Source organism: Podarcis melisellensis (assembly GCF_964234715.1).
Source record: "Podarcis melisellensis genome assembly, chromosome: 1".
NCBI lineage: Eukaryota > Metazoa > Chordata > Lepidosauria > Squamata > Lacertidae > Podarcis > Podarcis melisellensis.
In genome coordinates this window covers 72,124,335-72,147,737 of record NC_138528.1, presented here as the reverse complement: position 1 = coordinate 72,147,737, position 23,403 = coordinate 72,124,335, and the positions used below count along the sequence as shown (strand labels likewise).

The 23,403-nt window shown below is 41.6% G+C and overlaps 1 protein-coding gene across 1 annotated transcript in view; it reads right to left on the bottom strand.

Annotated features, from left to right (window-relative positions):
- The window catches only part of LOC309366176 (receptor-type tyrosine-protein phosphatase eta-like), an 81,591-nt gene that overhangs the window by 20,263 nt on the left and 37,925 nt on the right, over positions 1–23,403 (bottom strand). The window contains exons 2-10 of the mRNA XM_081904688.1: positions 12,288–12,306; positions 11,402–11,623; positions 8,409–8,675; positions 7,084–7,344; positions 5,778–6,044; positions 3,708–3,974; positions 2,800–3,066; positions 1,731–1,997; positions 1,269–1,532 (exon numbers count right to left, since the gene is read on the bottom strand). Of these exons, the coding sequence (XP_081760814.1) occupies positions 1,269–1,532; positions 1,731–1,997; positions 2,800–3,066; positions 3,708–3,974; positions 5,778–6,044; positions 7,084–7,344; positions 8,409–8,675; positions 11,402–11,623; positions 12,288–12,306 (2,101 nt within the window). The remainder of the gene's footprint in view (positions 1–1,268; positions 1,533–1,730; positions 1,998–2,799; positions 3,067–3,707; positions 3,975–5,777; positions 6,045–7,083; positions 7,345–8,408; positions 8,676–11,401; positions 11,624–12,287; positions 12,307–23,403) is intronic.

Sequence of the window (23,403 nt, the reverse complement as noted above, 5' to 3'; positions counted from 1 at the left end):
GTGGTCCCATTGTTCTCAAACGGAATCCGTTCCGGAAGTCTTTTCAACATCTGAAACGTTCGAAAACCAAGGTGTGGCTTCTGATTGGCTGCAGGAGCTTCCTGCACTTAAGCGGAAGCTGCATCGGGACGTTCGGCTTCCGAAAAACGTTTGAAAACTGGAACACTTACTTCCGGGTTTTCAGCGTTCGGAAGCTGATTTGTTCGTCAACTGAGCCGTTGGAGAACCAAGGTTCCACTGTATGCATTTCAGTTTGTTCATAATAGGAGACAAGACACACCACAACAAGGAGGGCACAATGAGAAACGAAATATCAGATTTGGATTATGTATAACAGGCATGTCCAACTCCCAAGAGACTGCAATCTACTCCCACTATAAAAATAGTGCCAGTGACACTTCCATTGGATTGACCAAAGTTGTTGAGGTTTTGTTTTGGGGAGGAGGGGCGATCAACCAGGGACACCTCACAATCGAGTGGTAGATCACAATTGACCTGCAGGACATGCCTGATATGTAACATTCATCTGGCCAGGAAAAAATGTGTTAAACAAAAAAAAAGGGGCCTAGTCTTGCAATTAACTGCTGCATAAGGGCTAACAGAAGGCACTGTGTGGGGCTTCTGTGCAAGACCACACGGCAAGAGACTGCACACACCTCGCGCAAACAGAAGCACAAGGATTGCAGTTCTTGTATCTTATGCAAGAGATAAAACACTCAATTAGAAAAGGCCTTTTTGCACACCAAAGAGGTTTTTCTGTTTGCACCTCTACATCAAATCCTTTATTTATCACCAGGAACTGAAAAGAAGATTAATTGTTTCAAACACTGCATCTAACAGCACAGTCTTAACTATGTCTTTTCAGACGCAAGTCTTGTTGAATTCAACGGGTCTTGCTGCTAAGTAAGCAGGGTTAGGGCTGGAATCTAAGAATGGTTATTCTTAGTTTGCACATACAGGTGGACGTATTTTCTTCAGGCATTCTTCACTCCATAGCCTGGCTGGATGTCACCAAGTGCTATAGACATGAAGGTGAGGATAATTTTTCCTTTGTTCATTTGCCTTGTACACATACCCAGGGCACAGAGAAGCAAAATAAGTAAGATTTAAAATATGGTAGCCTAATAAAACACTTTTCCTCAAAAAAGACATGAAGTCTGCTCTACTTTTGTTTGCTTCAGCCCCTGTCCCTTTTCTGCAGACATCACCTTATCTGCTTAAGCATATAAAGGAGAAGATTCTGCCCTTCTGCCATTTAACAGACTTACCTGTACAGTTATTTATGCTGCCTGGTCTCCCTTCAGTTTGATTATACCCTGCTACTGAATAAATGCTGAATGTATAATCGGTCCCAGGAGTTAGCTCTGAAATTTCAGCACTCGTAGTTGGGAATATCTTGTCCTCAATAGCTTCACCACCAATCTGTATCCTGTAGGTGTACTCTGAAGAAGCTGCATCAAGATTTTCCCATGTTAAGTTGACTGTTGTTATACTGACATCTGTAACTCTGATGTTGGTGACTGAGCTAGGAGCTGTTAAAGGGGGAAAAAAGGCTTTTAAATATATATATAAGCTGAACTGTGTTCCAAATTGGCATCATAACCTCCAAAATATTTTCCTTTGTTATTATAAGGCACACACACGCGCACACTAAATTATTCAACTCTCTCATGGAAACGTATTTTTAATACTTATTGTTAGCACTTTAAGGAACACTTTTCATTGCTTACCTGTGTACCTGTGTGTGGTTTGTGGGTCCCCTTTGGTGAGGTTGTCTGCTGCTTGTGGAAATACACTAAAGCGATAGAGGGTGCCTGGTAAAAGTCCTAGAATGGTAATGTTCTTTTTTCGTGATGTCGCATTCATTTCCACTTGGTTTTGTTGATACAATACTATGTAAGTGTACCCTGAAGAAGCAGCATCGTTGTCTTCCCATCTTAAGGTTACGTTCATTGTGTCAATAGCAACAACATGGAAGCCAGAGACAGGACTGGGCTCTATATGGGGGGAAAGCAAAAGGAAAGTGAGATCTGAACCATGGGAGGGACAAATAAGGGTAAGTACACTGCCTGAAATCCAGCTGTGCTGTCCTGCTTGCACAACAGGCCACCCTCTCCTCCCTCCTAAAGCTTCCTATACACTCTCAATCACTTCTGGAGGTTTGGGGGAATCTTTGCAGCAGATCGGAGGCATCAGGGGGCATCAGGGAGAAGGGGAAGGGGAAGATCCGTTGTGCCTCCTGTACAACCTCACCCAGAATATATACGTTTTTCCAGAGGGGGTGGGAAATGCCTTAAGTGTCCAAGAACAGCTTTGTACAGATTCTTCTTAAATTGGGCCAACCTCAAGCTCGTTCTGCTCAAAGACAAAATCGAATGTACGTAAAGTACCTAAATGGTATAGCAATGGATATCATTTTGGAAATCGGCCCGTTTTAATTTGCTTACTTATATAAACAGATATATTAGCTTGGTCTTCTTCGGTTGTTGTTTTTTTAAATCAGCTGCTATTGGATATATTTGAATTTGCAGGAATTTTTGGGGGTGGGGAGGGAGTAAATCATTGAAATGGGATAGCAGGCTAGTTTCTCACAAAAAAACAAGAAGAACATCGCACCTGTAAACAGTATCTAACTGTGGAAAATAAATGGTATTTAACATGAAAACTGAATTTAATTGTTTAGACACGTAGATGTCTACCACCATTTTGTCAGCTTCTGATCAAGCACATTTTGTGAATATACCTTTATGGTACAGAAAAGCAGAGACTGGGAATCTCCACCTGTTGTAATTTACTTACTGGTATAAACACTTGTAGCATTTTGTTCTCCTTCAATTGCACCATTATCAACTCGAGGGAATATTGTGAATGTATACAATGTTCCAGGTTCCAGGTCCCTAATTTCTGCACTGGTGGTGTCAGAAGTTTCACTCCTGGGAGGATCAGTTCCTTCTATTAGTATCCGATAAGTGTAGTTAGATGCATTTGGATCGCTATTGTTCCACTTCAAAGTTACTGTTGAATTACTGCGGTTTTCAAGGCTGATGTCAAAAACCGGACTTGGTTCTGTTCAAAAAGAAGAAAAGAGATCCAGCTGTGCCAATAACATAAAGTTGCATCACAATATTAAAATAGTGATATCAGAAGTTCCTTGAGAAATGTAAAAGGTTACTACAATATGATTGGTTACCATTTTGTTAGAGTACGGTATAAAACAAAAACTGAAGGATAGGCATAATGTAGAGGTCACACATTCTTTAGTAGATCATCACTTGTCAGAAGAACGTATTTCAGAATCAACTTAAAAATAGTAATTCTGCTTTCCTGGTATAAACTGGAGACTTAAGGCATGCAATTTTTTATTTTAACCACGATGACAACAACCAGTATCCTTAGCTTGTGTAACTATGCAGATGTATTAGCATAACCACCAATAGCCAGGAAACTACAAGGGCAATCATATAATACTTACTCTGCTCGAGTACGTATCATGAATATATAGAATGACCCTTAAGAGAAATCTTAAAACATACTTCTATCTACAGTTATATTATTTGAGTCTCCTTCAGTTTTACCATTATCTACTTGTCTACCTCAATCTTGTCATCTCCTGCTTGAGTAAATATTTTGAATGTACAGAATGCATCTTTATGGTAAAGAAACAGGCAGTCTGAAATGTTTACTTACTTGTATGAATTTGGACTTACTTGTATAAACACTTGTAGAATTTGGTTCTCCTTCAACTGCACCATTATCGACTTGTGGGAATATTGTGAATGTGTACAATGTTCCAGGTTTCAAGTCCCCAATTTCTGCAATGTTGGTGTCAGAAGTTTCTTTCCTGGGAGGATCAGTTCCTTCTATTAGTATCCGATAAGTGTAGTTGGAAGCATTTGGGTCACTATTTTTCCACTTCAAAGTTATCGTTGAACTACTGCGGTTTTCAAGACTGATATCAAAAACTGGGTTGGGCTCTGTTTAAAAAAGAGGAAAAGGATTTTAGCTATGCAAGCGAGGGGAAATATTATGACACTGTTAGATGTGAAAGAGATCTCTTGAACAGGTATAGAGTTTAACTATAATGTAGTAAGCTAATGTTTTGTTGGAATATTAACATTTACATTATAAAAAACAAATACAGAAGGACAGTTTTACTTTTAAGGTACAAAATTTTTAGATGTTCATTTATACAGACTTTTGCTATATCACCACCTCTGCTTTACTTGCTAAATAGAGAACTGTACTACAATCAACTCTGATTCTAAAATTCAGGTTAAAATATTAAAATAACATGATAATCACGTTCTTAATACTTGCAATCAATCTTCTAGCAACTGCTGCAAGCACATATTGAATAACAAAAAAGGGACCCTTCCTTCTGCATTGCAGCTTGTCAGGTGTAGGCTACTGTGGTGGTGATTAGAGGCCGGGACCTCTAGGCCCATCGAGTACAGTTGGTAATATTGTGATGGTTCATAATATTGTGAGAGGTTCCACAAAACCTTACGAAAGTCCATTTCCTGAGCATTTCCACCCAGACTGAGCCAGACAGGCAACACTTTTGAGTTAGGTGATGCAGCAGGGAAAAGTGAACTCTTGGGTCTTCACGTTTTGTCACTGGGTGCCTCCTTTGACTTGGGGCAGGCACAGGCAATTGGACACTGAAGCACAGGAAAGAGGGTCCCTCTTCCCATACCATCACAACAACATACAAAGAGCCTGCTGGATCGGGCCAGTGACCCATCTAGTCCAGCATCCTGTTCTCATGGTGGCCAATCAGATGCCCGTGGGGAACCCCAAAAGTAGGACCTCATCGCAAGAGCACTCTCTCCCAGAAACTGGTATTCAGAAGTATTACTGCGTCCAACTATGGAGGCAGAGAGCATAGCCATCTTGGTTAGTAGCCTTATGCTCCATGAATCTGTCCACTTCGTTATGGAGAGTTCTGGTTGATATGCCAGTCCAGTTGTTGGTGTGAGCTAATGGCCTTTGACATCTTCCTGTCCCCCCTTTCACTTCTTGCATTGTCTTTGCTTCTGCATTTGGGCAGCAGTTCCTTTTGTGGTTGGGTAGACATTGGGCCCTTCCCTCCTGTGGGAAAGGATGTGACGTGGCAGCTAAAAAAGCCAATGCAATTCTGGGCTGCATCAATAGGAGTATAGCATCTAGATCAAGGGAAGTAATAGTGCCATTGTATTCTGCTCTGGTCAGACCTCACCTGGAGTACTGTGTCCAGTTCTGGGCACCACAGTTCAAGAAGGACACTGACAAACTGGAACGTGTCCAGAGGAGGGCAACCAAAATGGTCAAAGGCCTGGAAACGATGCCTTATGAGGAACGGCTAAGGGAGCTGGGCATGTTTAGCCTGGAGAAGAGGAGGTTAAGGGGTGATATGATAGCCATGTTCAAATATATAAAAGGATGTTACATAGAGGAAAGGTTGTTTTTCTGCTGCTCCAAAGAAGCGGACACAGAGCAATGGATCCAAACTACAAGAAAGAAGATTCCACCTAAACATTAGGAAGAACTTCCTGACAGTAAGAGCTGTTCGACAGTGGAATTTGCTGCCAAGGTGTGTCTATGAATCCTGAATTATATACTGGGGCATGTCTCTGGAGGGGGTTCTGGCCAGGAAGGGGACTGACCAAGGAAAAATACATTTAGTCTAGCAAAATGATACGGAACGACTATGTTTCGGCTGGCGTTCCTCTTTAACTCTTTATGGTACAAAACAGGCAGTCTGAAATGTTTACTTACTTGTATGAATTTGGACTTACTTGTATAAACACTTGTAGCATTTGGTTCTCCTTCAATTGTACTATTATCAACTTGTGGGAATATTGTGAATGTGTACAATGTTCCAGGTTTCAAGTCCCCAATTTCTGCACTGGTGGTGTCAGAAGTTTTATTCCTGGGAGGATCAGTTCCTTCTATTAGTATCCGATAAGTGTAGTTGGAAGCATTTGGATCGCTATTTTTCCACTTCAAAGTTATTGTTGAACTACTGCGGTTTTCAAGACTGATATCAAAAACTGGGCTGGGCTCTGTTAAAAAGAGGAAAAGGGTTTTAGCCGCACTGATGAAGGGAATTTTTTTTATCACACTGCTAGATGTTACTGCTAGAAATTTTTGACCCTGATATAGGTTTATTATAGTTTAACTATACGACCTTTTTGTGGGGATTTCAATATTTTCACCACAAAAAAATAAAAATGGGAGGGCAGATGCCTAAGTTTTGCTTTCGAACTCGCAAAAATTAAAGAAGTCCGCTTGCATGTACAGTCATACCTCAGGTTGAAGTAGCTTCGGGTTAAGCATTTTCGGGTTGCGCTCTGTGGCGACCCGGAAGTAATGGAGCGTGTTACTTCCAGGTTTCGCCGCTCGCGCATGCGCAGATGCTCAAAATGACGTCACACGCATGCACAGAAGTGGCGAATCGCAACATGCGCAGACGTGGGTTGAATTCGTTTCAGGATGTGAACGGGGCTCCGGAACGGATCCCGTTCACATCCAGCAGTACCACGGTACTAATTTAAAACATTTCTATGTTACCTTCTGCATCAAGTTGCAAGACGGCATACTAAAATATGAAAATTGGGGGAAGTTATTTGGCAGAGTCAGTGCTACCTATAGGCCTTGCATTATCTTCTCCCAGTTAGCTCTCTCACAATATCAAATTTTATTTCACTCCTTCCCACCTCCCCCCCAAAACCCCTTGCAGACACTTCCATTCTGTGTCACCACTACATCTTGCTTATGAACTTGGCAAAAGGGCTCTCTCTCCCCACCCAATAAATTGGAATCAGAATTATTCCCCCATTCTCAACCCCTGTCAATTCTACAACTGAGCATAAATTTCAGAATAAGAATAAAAGAACGCCCCACAATTGCAATTTGGCATCCATTCCATTAAAATGACAAGCATATCGTATTAAACAGCTGCAACTAAGTGTGCAGAATACTAGTTCCCCAGCACATTACAGGCCTTCTGGCTATAGTTCTGTTTGACTCCATATTGAAGATGCAGGGAATGTAGCTTTATGGAACCCATGGCAGTTAGAAATCATCATAGATCTTTCTTACTTGTATAAACAGTTGTAGTATCTGGTTCTCCTTCAACTGTACCATTATCAACTTGTGAGTATATTCTGAATGTATACAATGTTCCAGGTTCCAATCCCTCAATTACTGCACTGTTGGTGTCAGAAGATTTATTCCTGGGAGGATCAGTTCCTTCTATTAGTATCCTATAAGTATAGTTGGAATCATTTGGGTTGTTCCACTTTAAAGTTACTCCTGTGTCACTGCGGTTTTCAACCTGGATGCCAAAAACTGGATTGGGCCCTGTTTAAGGAAGTGTTCTCAGATTTAGTATTGCATAAATTCCTACAGCTAATATTTCGCCAAGATTAAATATTCACTTAGGAGGCATCAGTTACTTGTCATATCTGTTTCCACCTTTACTTGCCAAGAACAAACTTGCTGTAGAATCAATTAAAAAAAAAAATCAAACTTTTTCAGTGCATAAAAATAAAGGTAAAGGACCCTTGACAGTTAAGTCCAGTTGCAAACAACTCTGGGGTTACGGCGCTCATCTCGCTTTACTGGCCAAGGGAGCTGATGTTTGTCTGCAGACAGTTTTTCCGGATGATGTGGCCAGCATGACTAAGCCGCTTCTGGCGAACCAGAGCAGCGCACGGAAACGCCGTTTACCTTCCTGCCGGAGTGAGCTCCCGTTGCTCGGCCCCTGCTCCTGCCAACCTAGCAGTTCGAAAGCACGTCAAAGTGCAAATAGACGTGCTTTCGAACTGCTAGGTTGGCAGGAGCAGGGGCCGAGGAACGGGAGCTCACCCCGTCGCGGGGATTCGAACCGCCGACCTTCAGATCGGCAAGCCCTAGGCTCAGTGGTTTAGACCACAGCGCCACCTGCGTCCTTTCAGTGCATACCCTGGTATAAATTCAGAAAACATTTTTAATAACTGCAGTCAATTTCCCACCTACTTCCTAAAGCATCTTTCATATTTGGAAAGGAATAGCCTTAATGCACATAAGCTGCACAAGGAAGCAAGGTGCAGTGGACTAGCCACTTATGTGACAGTTTGTTTCTGGGGGTCCAAGCGCAAAAAAACCAAAAGCAGGCAAAGCCAGGAACCCCAAGAACTGCCCCCACCCCTGTGAGGGGTGCTTAGTGGGCTCTGCGAAGGTCGCACAAGGGTCCTGAGGTGCTCCCAGAGCCCTCCTGCAACCTTCCTAGAGCCAGGTAAGAGAGGTGGAGGACTTAAAAAACTATTTTCACCATTGGTGGGTAGCAAACCTGCTCTCCATTTATTTTTCCCCACCCACCCACATAAGACGGCAAATGCATAAATAAAATGTGAATGTGCATGACATTTCAAATGTTTACTTACTGGTATAAACAGTTGTATGATTTGGTTCTCCTTCAATTTTACCATTATCGGCTTGTGGGAATATTGTGAATGTATACAATGTTGCAGGTTCCAGGCCCCTAATTACTGCATTGGTGGTGTTAGAAGTTTCTTTCCTGGGAGGATCAGTTCCTTCTATTAGTATCCGATAAGTGTAGTTAGATGCATTTGGATCGCGATTGCTCCACTTTAAACTTACTGTTGAATTACTGCGGTTTTCAAGGCTGATGTCAAAAACTGGGCTGGGTTCTGTTCAAGAAAAAGAAAAAGGGCTTTATCTGCACCACTGAAAGAAAATATCTCCATATGAGAATGTGCTACCCAAAATCTGTTAAGAGATACGAGGCATTACAATTTGGTTTGCAAAAACTGTGCTCATTTTGCTCCAGTTATAGATGTTTTGATAAATAACATAAAAATGGAAAGGTACCTGAATTGCACTAAACTTCTACTTTTAATTTTAATATGTTCTGGTGAAGAAACAGAGTGAGTGCAATTTAAATTTTAACATTTGTTTTCTATGTGCAATTGCATCAATCATTTGAAGGCACACTTGAATAAATGTTTGCAGCACTTGGCTCTCCTTCAGTCTTGTTACCATCTGCTTGAGGATATATGTTACAACACCGGTTGAATAATTGGGAATTTACAAGCAGGCGCTTCCTATTCATTAACAATTTACCTATGAACAGAAGGCAACAAAACTGATGGAGATGCAACACCACAAGCTCATGCACTGGTGCCACTTGAGATTTCACTCCTGGGAGGTATATCAGTTGATATGTCCTGCAAACATACCTGGAAGCCACAGGACATTTTTGTTTAAGGTTAAATATTCCCTTCTATCGATGTGTATGAAAACTGCATTCTATTGCACAAAGGTACAAGAGTCAGATGAACAATGCTCAGGTAGCTTACCATAACCTGTGGGATTATGTCAAACTACTGTTTTATTGCAAGAAAGGCAACAAATTCTGAAAATTAAAAACCCCAAATCCAAGCTCTTTCCCAGCTAAGTAATCAGACAGGTAATCAGAAGCAGTTCTTAATACTTGGCATAGACTATATAGTGGCTAAGCCAGGTATAGGAAATTTGGGACCCTCCAGATGCTGTTGGATTCAAATTCCAACAAGCTCTAGCCAGCACTGCCAATGGCTAGAGATGGTGGAGTTGGGGTACAACAACATCTGGAAGGCAACAGGTTCCCAATCCCTGGCTTAATAAAAAACTCTTTAAAGCTAAAAAGAAACAGGAAGTACAGAAAAAGTCTAACAAGAGTGTGAAGGAAGAGCTGAGCTGCACAAAATTTGACTTAGCATATCCAACGGCTGCTGGACAGATGCTGTGGTTGTGTGTCTAGTGCAGTCTTTGTGGGAACAAGTGCACAGCCTGAAGACTAAAGTAGCTGGCCTGATGGAGTACAGCAAGCTTGACAGTTGGGTGGAGTTGTCCAACTGCCAATCAGCTGGTGTCACAGCAGCATCAGGTGAGCCATTTCTGCCTACACAGTTCAAAATCGACCCATGCGAGGAAAGGCACAAGCTACAAAATGACCAACGATCAGGTGAATGCCACATCTTGGAGGTACCTCAAGATGGATTCATACAGGTCCTCTTAATGGGAGAGTCACTCTTCAAAAACAGGCATTTGAGACTAATTCCACGACGGCCTTCATTCTAGACAATTGTAGCAAGGACACCAGAGGTGTTCCTTAAAGGTGAGCAAGTGTATTGAGGTATGAGTCCTCATAAGGGAAAGTCTATAATGTTTGGAAGTTCTTGTCTACAAAGGCTTGGACACAACTGCTTTCAAAGACACTGGCATGTGCTTTAATGGTTGCATTGAAGACATGGCAACCAACTTGTCTGTCCAGAAGAAAAACTGCACATAACATGAAGCAGTCTAGCTGTGTATGCTGAGAAGGGGCTGGTGGTCATTATACATTTGGGTACCAACACTACATTGTGAAATGTGGCAGCAAGGTCCAGAAAGACAAATGTTGGCTACTCAACCCAAGGGTGAACCTACAGTTTCCAAGCAGTGATTTTAGAAATGCTTCATGTACACAGCAGCTGACCAGGCAAAGCTGTGTAGTCTCAACACACATCTAAGACAATTGTGTCAGGAGGAAAAGGTTCGGATTCATACAGTACTGACAAACATTCTGTGGCAAAGGAAATCCTGATCCCATATGTCGGATTTGAAGGACAGCAAAGCTATTCATACATTTTTAATTCTTAACATTGCTCCTGAGTGTCTTTAAAACCAAATCTCTTTTCTGTAGAACTCAATTACTATATTCATCAGTTAATTATTTAAGGCTCTTACTTGGCAGCTCTGGACTTTGTATAGTTCCATTACCTCAAAAAGCCTTCCTGCGACATTATTATTTTTTAAAAAAAGAATAGCCACATGAAACAGGGAAACAAAATGAGTGCTCTCTTTGAATTTAAACCAACTATTTTTATGTAAAGAATATTACTGTTTCAAAGCACTACACAGACCCCCCCCCAAAAAAAATTCTAAATGTGGACCAAATGAAGGAGGCTTACATTTGGACTTATTTGCTTGCAGGAACAAACATGACTCGAAAGGAAAACCTGTACAGCTCAGCAGGAAAACTTCCTGAGTGAGGCAAAGTGCACACAATGGAGCCTGAAGTGCTAATAATTGTAGGAGGAGCCATTTGCTTTCCAAGGCTAAGCATGGGAAGAAGAACCCTGGCTGTCATTTGCACTATTGATCAGATGGCTGGCTGCTGGTAGAGGCTATAGACTTCAGTTGTGCTTTGCATTAGAATGAACAGTTCAGTTCCATTAGTCAGTAGCAGCGCCTGGTCTTACTGGAATCAGCTACTAGTAGCAGAATCACACACGTGTGAGAAATCCAAGCAATCTTCTCTCTATTTAAAATGTAAGAACTGCCTCCAATGCCATTTCAGATCCGTAAACATCTCTTCCAGCCCATTACTTACTTGTTGTAATGATTTTGCAGCATGACTTATTGGTAGAAATCTCAAAAGTCACTTCATACTGCGTGCCAGGTTGAAGTCCAGATACCGTCGTATTCGATAGTTGCACTCCAGCACGTGTTCCATTTGCAAAAGTTACATTACTTATTGTATGGTTGTCATGTGGCTGGATATGTATTTCTGTTTCTGATACGGTTACATTTACAGATCCACATTCATTAATACCTATGCAGAAGGAAAAAAGAGCCAACAGCTAAATGCCTTTGCTTAGCTAGAGTTTTTTTCCACTGCTAAATGAAATATTTGTTACGAAGTATGGGGAAACACTCTCTGTCTGTTATATGAGCTCTGGACAGTATGAAACTGGTGAGCAGTGTGGGGTGGGAAGAGGTGCTTCTGCAGATCAAGAGTCAACAAGAGACCAGATCGTATGCAGAACTGATCTAATGCCAGGATACTTGTATGGCAATGGCACAAAAAAGGGGGTAGGGCCTTGGATGAGCACAATATGCAGCATTCTCAGTGACTTTCTGTTCATAGCAACAAAAGAGAGTTAGGTTTTCTGCAAGGGAGAAACTACGAAGTGTAGAAGCTGTTGCATTGGTACAAACCAAGCAGATCTACAGAAGTGGAATAATCAATCTAAAGGGAAGCAAGCCTATCAACATACCATTTAATATTCATAAACCGGATAATGTGAAAAGCTATAAAATTCAAGTAACAAGTTAACAACTCCAGGGGTGCTTTCTGGCCTAGGAACAGAGGTACAGAGGTGAAAGGTTTCAAACATCATTTACAGAGCTGCGTTAGGTAACCATAAATCAACACCAGTGACCCCTCTATCAGGGACAGAATTGAAATCTGAAGAGATAATAAGTGTGGTACTTACATTCAGCAGCAACTGCTACCTGTTAAAAGGAAAGAAAAGGTATTAGAAGATCCTGAAAACGTTATTACCCCTGTGGCATACATTTGTGCTTTTGATGCAGCAATGGTGTTTGCTAATGCGAGGGAAGTGATTTTCTCCAATTCACCCTTTCCCTGGTGGTTCCTTCCATCACCATCTAATCCTCTGGAACAGGTTTTTGGGGATGGGGGGAATTTGTGAACAAACATCCACTGGATGAAAAGCCATTCTGAGGCATCTAATCATAGCCTGCATTTTTATCCAGGCTATATTTTGATCAGGATCTGTATTTTAAAATGAGCTTAAAGATTTTCAAATGTTTCATGCCAGGCAGAAGACCAGCTGCCTAAGAACCTTGGCAAGATGTTTATTCTCCTGGACAAGGGGCCCCTTGATTTATAGCAGAAAACAATTCTCAAAGTCGTAAAAAGGGAATTACAGGCTAAGAGCAAGGTTACACCGACCCTACAAATTAAGCGTTGGTAAATAGTAAAATGAGCCATATCTTCTTCCTAAGGTTAAAAAGGTCAAGAGCAATGGAAAAGCATCTGGCTGGCAGAAAGGGAGGGAGTATTTTGGGAAATCTTTTTCTAAAGTTGTTTCTTTCTTAAACTGAGATCCTTTTAAGATTTCTTTTCCTTTTAAAAGGTTATTTATGTTATGTATGAAATATATTAGCTTAAATGTAATTATGCAAAGGATTTAGAAACTAAGAAATGTTAAAACCTTATGCTAGATTCTTATTTCATAGAATCATGGTTATAAGAGACCACAGGGGCCATTGAGTCCAGCCCCCTGCCAGACAGGAGACGCCATCGAGCACTCCTGATATATGGTTGTCAGGCTTTTTGTTTAAAGACCTCCAAAAGGAGATCTTTCATTGATGATGCATGAGAATGTGAACTCAAGATCCTTGACATCTGTTTAAGATAAAAATTTAAAACTATTAACCATCTGTTTTGGAGGGCAATAGGGCAAGGAGGGCAAGAGGTGAGCTGGTAATTAAGGTTCCTTGTTGAGATAAATGTAAGATAAATGACTACTTATTTGTCATTTATAGATAGAAGAATATATAGCTTTTGTCTCCCATAAAAGGTAATATGAAATGGGTGTATCTTTTGTGATTGGTTCTAGCAAACAGCCAATGGGAATTTCAACCAGGCTGATTGGACAGAGGCAGCCAAAGGAGGAGCAAGGAGGCTGGGCTGAGGGAATATAAGCGCTGGCCATAATGGCAGGAGCCCAGGCCAGAGCTTGGTAACATATACCACTGTGCCTCTCATTTATTTGTCTGACAAATAAATTATTATTTTAATTTCTCTATTGCTGCGTTGAATATTTCATTCCAGCTAAGCGTTAACCACAAGCAGGGTGCTACAATTCTGCAAGAAGAATGTCAGCTTTGGCTTTCACCCATAGAGATGCATAAGCAAAAAAGAAAAAGCAGAGAGATGTACATGCAGAAGAATGGGGAGAAAGGATAGCAGTTGACACACATTCTATCACTTCCCCTAAATATGGCAGCTAGAAATATTTATAAAACATGAAAAGCTGAAAAGATCAATATGTTTAACAAGACCCCTGAGGGTTTGTTATGCTATGTAGTGACTCCATTTGTGGGCATCACTTACAGTAGCTTTTTATACTGGATACATGTAGACATCATGTCATTATTTGCTGCTCACACCTACAGAAGCTCATCTAGGCCACTGTGAAGCCCCAGATCACTGGACCCTTCCATTATTCCCATTGCCTACCTCTTAACAAAAAAAATAGTCTACTAACATTATATATTTTTTAAAATTTCTTTTTTAAAAACCTGACTTTTCATACACAAAAGTCAAATGATCTTTTATATTTTAAATGAGATTTTTTAATTTAAAAAAAGTTTTACAAAATCTGTTTTTCTACACTTAAGGAAAAATTCTGCTGGCTTGATTGAGTTGATTAGCGATTATTGTCTACTGAATATCCCCAGGAGCTATAGTCCCCCCCATAGTATTAATGTAATCATTCAAGCAACTTTTTTTTATAGAAGATATAATAATATACATACATTCAAATATTTTTTGTAGTGTATTGTTTGCCTTTCACAAACCACGCATATGAAATCAATACGCTTCAAGTAAAATGCTGTTATCTAAACTACCATGTTAACTTCTTGTAATACTGAGGGCAAACCACTAGAGGCCACAACAAAACCACAAAAGTTATATGCTCACAATAACCTAAAATATGAAACATTTACATTAGATTTTGTCAGCCAAATGACCCATTATTCTGTTGGGTCGCTATCAGGGTTTGGCAGGGACAACGAGGCCAAGCACTGTACTAACTGTCCCCCTTCTTTTCCAGGCAATCCCAGTGGGCAGTTTTACTTGGGGCCATTTTACTTCTGCCGCTGAGATTTATGGTGAGTGCCACAGGGATCTGTCTTATTCCCCTACACCTATACGAACTTCCTGGAGCAGATAACCTTGGGTCTGATATGACTAGTTAGGTTTATTATGAAATTTCCACTTCAACCTGTCACTCCAAAGTGCTCAGGGCAGCAGATGATTAACAGAAATCCAAAATAAAACAATTTAAGACGTCACAGCAGCAATAAAAACCGGCAGGACAAAACCCTACATCATCCAGACAGAGAGAAAGAATCAAACGAAGGACAGGCCAAAGTCCTGCCAGATCAAAAACTCTTTCAGCTAATGGTGAAAGACCAACGAAAAGGTGGCTAGGTGGGTATTCTAGGGGAGGGATTTCTACATCCTGGGTATCACAACTGAGAAGGCCCTTTTCTTTGTTCCTGCAAACTATACAGGCAGTGACCATTTTGTGGGGAGGGGGTTCTGTTCCTGGCCGCCATGTTTCACTGAAGCGTGCCTCAGCCCGCCCCCATTCCATCCTCTTCCAGGTCCCAAATGACCCGTGCGTGGACGTGTCTAAGATGTTAGCCACCTGTACTGATCCAGCATCTTAGGCAAGTACTAGTGACCGGTTGAGGAGCTAAGCTGGTTGTTGTCTGCCCACTATTTCCCTTAAACCACCTCCGCCAGGCTCACCTGATTCAGTTGCTGTGGATAATTGGAATTTGCCTTTCCTGGGAAGCCTGTGGAACAACCCCCAAATCACTATTTAAAACTTCTTAATTAGCTGGTATCACTCCCTACTTTGTAAATGTACTTTAATGAGAACTGTTAATTTTGCTTTTCACTTGTTTTATAAAGTATGGAAGTATACTATGTTTTACAGCACGAAGTTTTGCTTTAATTAATTGTGCATCAGAACAACTTTTGATTTGAAGTAAGTATTATAAACAAAGAGAGACATGTGATTTATTTTTTTAAAATGCTATCACGGAAAACATGGGACAAAGTGTTTATCTGAAATACTACTCCACCCTGAAAAGGGTTCACGGTGCCCTAGGACAAAACAGAATGATGAAGCAAAGCCAGAAAGACCTGAAATAAAAGCAGTAATTATATGTGAGCGAAATCCCATCCTTGCACAATTATCTTAGATTTCCAGCAACTTATTTCTACAATGGTTAGGAATTTTTCTATTGTGTTCTAGAACTCAAAAGCTGAAGAGTCATATGCCAATTATTTAGGCTTGTATCCAAAGTAGCGCTAAGTCACTCATTCTTTTAGCCTAAGGATCTATGCTTGTGCAACAGAACTTCCCCGCCCCTTGCATGCACCCCCTAAATCTGTTCTGGGAATTTCTCCCAACCTTTCAGAGGAAATTATGGGAGAGTGTAGGGTGCACAAGGGTGTGGGGACAGGGAGAGTAAAAGGGGGGAGTTCTATTGCACAAGTGTAAGAGCACTGGATACCCCCCTTGATTCTTATGTACTTATTTCATTTATATCCCCACTTTCCTCCAGGCTCCAGACAGCGTACCATGGCTTTCCTCATGTCCCATTTATCTTCCTAACAACCCTTTGATGTTGGGTAGGTTGAGAGACAGTGACTGGCCCAAGGTCACCCAGTGGACTTTGTGGCTAAGTGGAGACACCCACTGCTCCAGAGTGTGATCTGAAGGCACAGAATGTGGCCACCTTGCTGAAGTTAAGCAGGTATGAATTTGGTCATACCTGGTTGGGTGGCTATCTGAGAGCCACATGTATGCAAGCCTTGGGTTCCATGATGAACAGGTGGCCCATAAGTACAAATAAAACCTGCTGCATTGTACTGGTTTGCTACTAGATTTCCTAAAAGAGTACGTTACTGGCAATATTTAATATATGCTTGCTGGAAACTTGCTAAGGTCCCCAAAGTACTGAATTCAACATGACTTCCTTCTGTCACCAGCCAAGTCCCAGGAGTTATCAAGGTCTTAAAGAAAGAGGAAAACAGCCTCCTTTATAAATATTTATGAACCTATCTTTATAAATGTGAAGAAAAACATGATAAATTAATGTCTTGGCCCAGAAAGGAAGCAGGGCCTTCATGGTGCTGATAAGATGGCTGTGTTCACAGAAAATCTGGCAAGCTTTTAGAAAACACTGGCATACTTAAAGAAACACATGTTCAATGGCAAAGGCAGGCCCTAGAGGGGCTTTTCCCTTCTGCAGGTGCTGATCAGTACAGACCCTCTGTGGATAACTGGCAGCCTAATTTATATATATTTAAAATAGGAGCAGCCCAGGGAGTGGGATTGGCTGGGCAGTAAATAAATGCCAAAAATAAGAAATCAATAAATAACTTTTATGTCAGATATATGTATGTATGTATGTACGTATGTATGTATGTATGCACGCTCTCTCTCTCTTTTTCCACATTGTAGATTGTTGTGGATATGAGACCTTGTAGTCAAATGAAAAATGAGAGGTTTAGAGGGACAAGTGAGAAGAAAATGCACTATGATAGAAGGGTAAAGAAAGTTGTTACAAGCACTGCTCAGGGGTCTGAGTGCCACAGACTTCTGCCTGCGCAACATGACTTCACCTTCCTCTTCCCCAACCCTCCAGAGCTGATTCTGAGGGCTCACAGTGGGCCGCAGGCGGGCAGAGAAGGGGTGGCGGTTCTGTTCCACTAGCAGACATCCTTTGCACTAGAAGAACAGGTGTGTTGGTTACTAGCCAGTTTGACTTTTAGAAGAGAAATGTACTGAGTTTACTGAGGCAGTTTAAACAAAACCCTGCAGTGCATTCAATCTGCTTCCTGTAGAGAGCTTTGCATAAAAGGACTCATTTTATGAGATTGGCTTCCATCACAAAGCTTCAGATAATTGTGCTGGAGTAAGCGGACATAAGAAGCGGTCAATTTCCTTCATTGGTGTGAGTCACCCTATGGATGAGCTAATCACAGGTGCAAGGTCAGCCAAGCCAGTTTCTACAGTAACTGCCCAGTGCCACGACTATATCTATGATACCTGTTCATATACTAACTGACAGACTACTGGGCTGGCATGCATTAGCTCAGTAGTCTGTCAGTTAGTATGTAAGTCGTCAGTCTGTTGGTGTTACTTGTTCAGGGTTACATCTTGAATTGCTGGAGATTATTTGGAGCAACAGAGATACTTTGTACTTCTATTTTCTGTATACAGTCATACCTTGGGTTGAATATGCTTCAGGCTGAGCATTTTCGGCTTGCGCTCCGCAGTGACCGGGAAGTAACGGAGCGCATTATTTCTGGGTTTCGCTGCTCGCACATGCGCAGACGCTCAAAATGACGTCACATGCATGTGCGGAAGCGGCAAATCGCGACCCGCGCACGCACAGGTGCGGGTTGCGTTCGCTTCAGGATATGAACGCGGCTCCGGAATGGATCCCGTTCGCATCCAGAGGTACCACTGTATATCTGTATCTGCAAAAGCCTACAAGCTGTACATACAATAACTGTTTTAGCTATCTTCTGCAACAGTAAACTATTTGGGCCTTAAGCTGATTCCATGTGGTGACTACTACCGGGAGAGACTTCCACTGCGTGTGTATCTCATATGAGATTTCCAACAAATTGGCTTCCTCAATTATGTATATATAGATTTGGCTTGTTCTTTTAAGGTAACACTTGTTCAAACCTAACCCTCTCTATACAGATTTCTACTTTAAATACAAACATGCGATGAAACAGAAAACCTAGAATTACTCTGCAAAGATAATTTCATAACACTTTATCCTAACTTTATCTTGATCAGAAACAAACTGAGGACGACCTTTCCACTTACTTTGCTAAGTTTCAGATAATTGCCTGATTATTAAATGATATTTGGGCTCAACATGATGAGCCAATTTAGACAGGTCACAAACAAGTTCTACAGAATGAAAATCTTATGCTAAGGATGCACGGTGATATTAAAATAGCACTGCACTTGAATTGTGGTAGTGGGAAATAAAAGCCAACATGAAATTTACAGTTCCTTAGTTTCACTGTGGGTTGTTCTTAACACCAAGCACATCCTACATAATGAATAGAGACTCACCTGTCTCCCTCATGATGAGACGCATGAAATAAGAAGGAAACACTTCAATTCTGCTTCCTTGACCACTGCTTGTTTTGTGGCATCCAATGCCACCTTCCAGAATACTTTTTGTATGTACACAGAAAAAAGAAGTGAAATCTAACAAGCCAGTTTCACTGGGCTGTTTTTGGAAATTGAAACTAATTGTATAGGCATAGGCTTTTTTCTATATTTTGCTACAAACAGCAAATAAAGGTTGTAATCCTATGTCTCCTTACTTGGGAATAAATGTCATTCCTCAGAGCGGCACTTACTTTTCATCAAGCATCCATACCTTGAACCTGACTATAAATTGGGGCTGGGAAACTGTTGCTGGACAAAACTTCCACCAACCCTTATTTACTAAAGACTGGAAACTCCTTATAGACTTTTTGTGTGAAAAAGAAAATGGACATGATATCTGGGTTTGAGGATTGAAGAAAATAAATCTTTTTAGAAAGTGGGATTGTTGGGTGTTATCTCAAAGTGGATGTTTCAAACATTTTTCGATATATAGATGACAGTCAAAGCACCAGACGTTATTCCCCCTTTGTTCATCCCCCTCCTTTTCTTCTTTCCTTCCCCCCTCTTTTTTTTTAATTCTCTTTCTTTTGGTTTGTGCTTTTATTTAGATTAGGGTTTTTTAAACCTTTGATAAAAGTAGATTGGATATTTGATACTAACCATTGTATGTTTTTTCAAACTTTAATAAAATCTATTACAATCAACACACACACACACACACACACACACACACACACACACACTTCATCAGCCCCAGCCAGCACAGCCAATTGTCAGGAATGATGAGAGTTACAGCTCAACATCTGAAAGGTTACAGGTTCCCTATTCCTGCTGTAAATGGATTACTGTATCAGAAATGGATGGAAACTTTTAAAGACTGCATTTCTCACAGTCTTGCATCTTAACGCCTTAAAGGGGGCTTCCGTTGGAGCAAACTGAATGAATGGGTGCAATTCATAACTGTCAACCAGTACAGGTATTTCTTGCTACAGGTGCACCTTTAATAATATGCTGCCAAAGCAAGTGATTACAGGCTTTGAATCAGACCCGTTCGTTCCCTTTTCCCTGAGGGAAGCACTTCAGAGTTATGATGAAATGGGATTGTAGTTGAAGAAAGCTTCCAGCAAAACGAATGGCAGACTTTAGGCTGCCACAAGATTCTTCGTCACTTTTAAGTAAGGTGTTGGAACGTAACAGAAACAAAAGAGTGCACTTAAAAGTATCCTCCCATTCCAATGCCTGCAATCTCTTCCTTCGGCAGAGTATTGTTCTAAGAAATACTTATCAACAGTTATGATCAGTGGCAATTGTGCATATTAAGGGGTTGTATTCAGCATAGGACAAAGGCAAATAGGAATGATATTTCCCCACGCCCTGTAGATCTAATCTAGGGTTCCTCCAACACTCCGGAGCAGATTTGGAGAAGGCATGGGACACGTGTAGTGGGAGGAGATGGGGGAAAGTCCCATTGAGTTACTGGTAATCCTTGCACCAGCACAATTATTTAGTTGAATGCCACCATATACATTTGTTGCTATTTTAGTTGTTTCCAGAATGTGTCATTCTGTCCACATTCTCTATCTATTGCAAGCGAAGCCCATCACCAAACACAGGCATAAGATAAAACAAGAATGGCGAAAGGTTGTCATGTAGTTAGTTTACAGCAAAGAAGGAGGTTTCCCCACCTACAAGCCTTTTATTGTCCATTTAGACAACTCAGAAGGAGGTAGCTGATCCAATTGTTACCCTTCTAGGAGCGCAAGGAACTTTGATTCAGTAGAGAAATCCACTTTCAGAAGAGGAAAGGAGGCAATATTTTGCTGATTCTCCGCTGCACTCCCCAGCAAACACCCCCCCCAATCTGTTCCAGGAGACAATCCCTTCCTTTTATTTCCATTAGCTAACTCTTAATTCAGGGGCTGGGATGCGAGTGGCATTGTGGGTTAAACCACAGAGCCTAGGGCTTGCTGATCAGAAGGTTGGCAGTTCGAATCCCCGCGACGGGGTGAGCTCCCGTTGCTCGGTCCCAGCTCCTGCCAACCTAGCAGTTCGAAAGCATGTCAAAGTGCAAGTAGATAAATAGGTACCACTCCGGAGGGAAGGTAAACGGCGTTTCCATGTGCTGCTCTGGTTCGCCAGAAGTGGCTTAGTCATGCTGGCCACATGACCCGGAAGCTGTACGCCGGCTCCCTTGGCCAATAAAGCAAGATGAGCGCTGCAACCCCAGAGTCAGTCACGATTGGACCTAATGGTCAGGGGTCCCTTTACCTTTACCTTAATTCAGGGGCCTGATGCAGGCTCCGAAATACGTTTTTCTCCTCCCTCCCCCCAACACCCAACTGATTTTCATGGTGGCAAAAACAAAAAAAGCTACACAGTGGGCACAGCAGAGAACCCTGATAGGCACGCAAATCAGGAAGGGATGTTGGAGAATTTCAATGGAAAGTAGAGCAGAAATTGCTGATATTTACTTATTTGTCCCATGGCTGAAACAGCGATCCACAGATGAAGTATAATGATACACAATTATCAATAGTAATCCCTCCAGGATTTGCAATGCATTTCCTTTGCAGTGAAATAAATGGTTTGGAACAATACAACAATAACACAAAGGACTATGTAATGGATTGTGAAATATTTTGCCATAGCAGGCAGCATGGATGTAGCCGGGGGGGGGCAGGGAGGGGCAGTTCCCCCTCATCAAGTAAATCAATAGAAATACTTAACTGACCAATCACACCGGTTCTGACAAAAGTCCTGCCCCCCCCCCCCAAAAACCCTGGCTATGCCCATGGTAGGCAGTAACTTAATTTTTGTCAGAAACCAAACTCAGGCCATTAGATCAATTAGATGAGCAGAGAGGGAGCAGCAAGTTCAACTGATCTATACCAATCAGATGAGGAGGTCCTGTGTGTGTGTGTGTGTGTGTGTGTGTGTGTGTACGTACAAGAGTGTAGGGCCTCACCCATCACTGAAAGAAGGCCCATGGAGGGTTGGCCAAGAGTGAATACAGCCCCTGGGAAAGAAAGGTTACCGTATTTTTTGCTCTATAAGACTCACTTTTTCCCTCCTAAAAAGTAAGGGGAAATGTGTGTGTGCCTTATGGAGCGAATGCAGGCTGTGCAGCTATCCCAGAAGCCAGAACAGCAAGAGGGATGGCTGCTTTCACTGGGCAGTGATCCCTCTTGCTGTTCTGGCTTCTGAGATTCAGAATATTTTTTTTCTTGTTTTCCTCCTCCAAAAACTAGGTGCATCTTGTGGTCTTATAGAGCGAAAAATACGGTAATCACCACTACATTTGCAGTTGCCCCCACTGGAGCCACAGTGCAAGAAGCACCAACAACATTTGATGCAAAAAATTTTAATCTGTAGCTATAATAATTCTTGCCTGGATGAAGCAATTCTAAGATATGTTCCATGCACATCACAACAGCCTGAAATTTTCATATGAGTGGCCTTTCCGCTTTCTACACATAGACCTCAGGCACAACAAAAGCATCAATTGAGCTAAATTTCCTCATTGATATGAGTAGCTGGCATCTGGAACATAGCCTGTACACCTATGTACTGAATGTGACTGAAGGAAATGCATTTTTTTAAAAAATGCCACCTATGAAGGTGCTGTAATACAGTGGTGCCTCGCTAGACGAAAAGAATTCGTTCCGTGATTCTCTTCGTCTAGCGGTTTTTTCGTCTTGTGAAGCAAGCCCATTGACAGCTTAGCGGATTAGCGCTACAGCTGTCAACCGGCTTCCAGCGATCAGCTGTTAAGCGGCTTATCAGCGGAACAGATGATAAGCAGCTTAGTGGCTTAAGAAAAGGGCGGAAAAAAACCGCGGGGGGACGCAAGATTTTTTCGTCTTGCGAAGCAACCCCATAGGGAAATTCGTTTTGCGAAGCACCTCCAAAACGGAAAACCCTTTCATCTAGCGGGTTTTCCATCTTGCGAGGCGTTCATCTTGCGGGGCACCACTGTACTCGATGTAGAACTATGGAGGAGGCACTCCTAATTACTTGCGAGTAGTGAAGCCATCTAATTAAAAAAAAAAGAAAGTGATGTAAATCTCTTCATTGCCACACTGCTATCACTGCACATAGAATTCCTGGAATGTATTAGGGAGTTGTTTAATCTCATTTTATGCTACATTCCTGAAAACAAAAGTCAGCAATACATATAAACACACTTTACAATTAGAGGCCTACTTTAAAGTGAAAATGTCTCGCCTGCTTCTACAGCATAAGGCTGAAATGCTATCAATTTACATGGAGAAATGTAAGAAAAATAGTAACCTCCTACTCCCCCCCCTCTCCATTAGTACTTCAAACTCTGCAACCTGCTTGATTTTACAGAAAGTAAAAAGGAAAGACTAACAACATCAGCAAAACAAACGACATCATGCAATGCTGTCTAAGTCGGCTTCTACCATAAATCATTGCCTGGCTGTCCCAAACAGTTAACTACATTAGTTTATGGCTGGGATTTCCCCTCCCACACACCCAACTGTTTTAAAGCACATCTATACTTGTAAGTGTGTCACATCTGGCAAACAAAGACAATCCATTACATCAGCAATTTGGGTTACAGGACTAAGGCAATTGAAAAAGAAACCTCAAAACAAGTTGTAGAGGAATG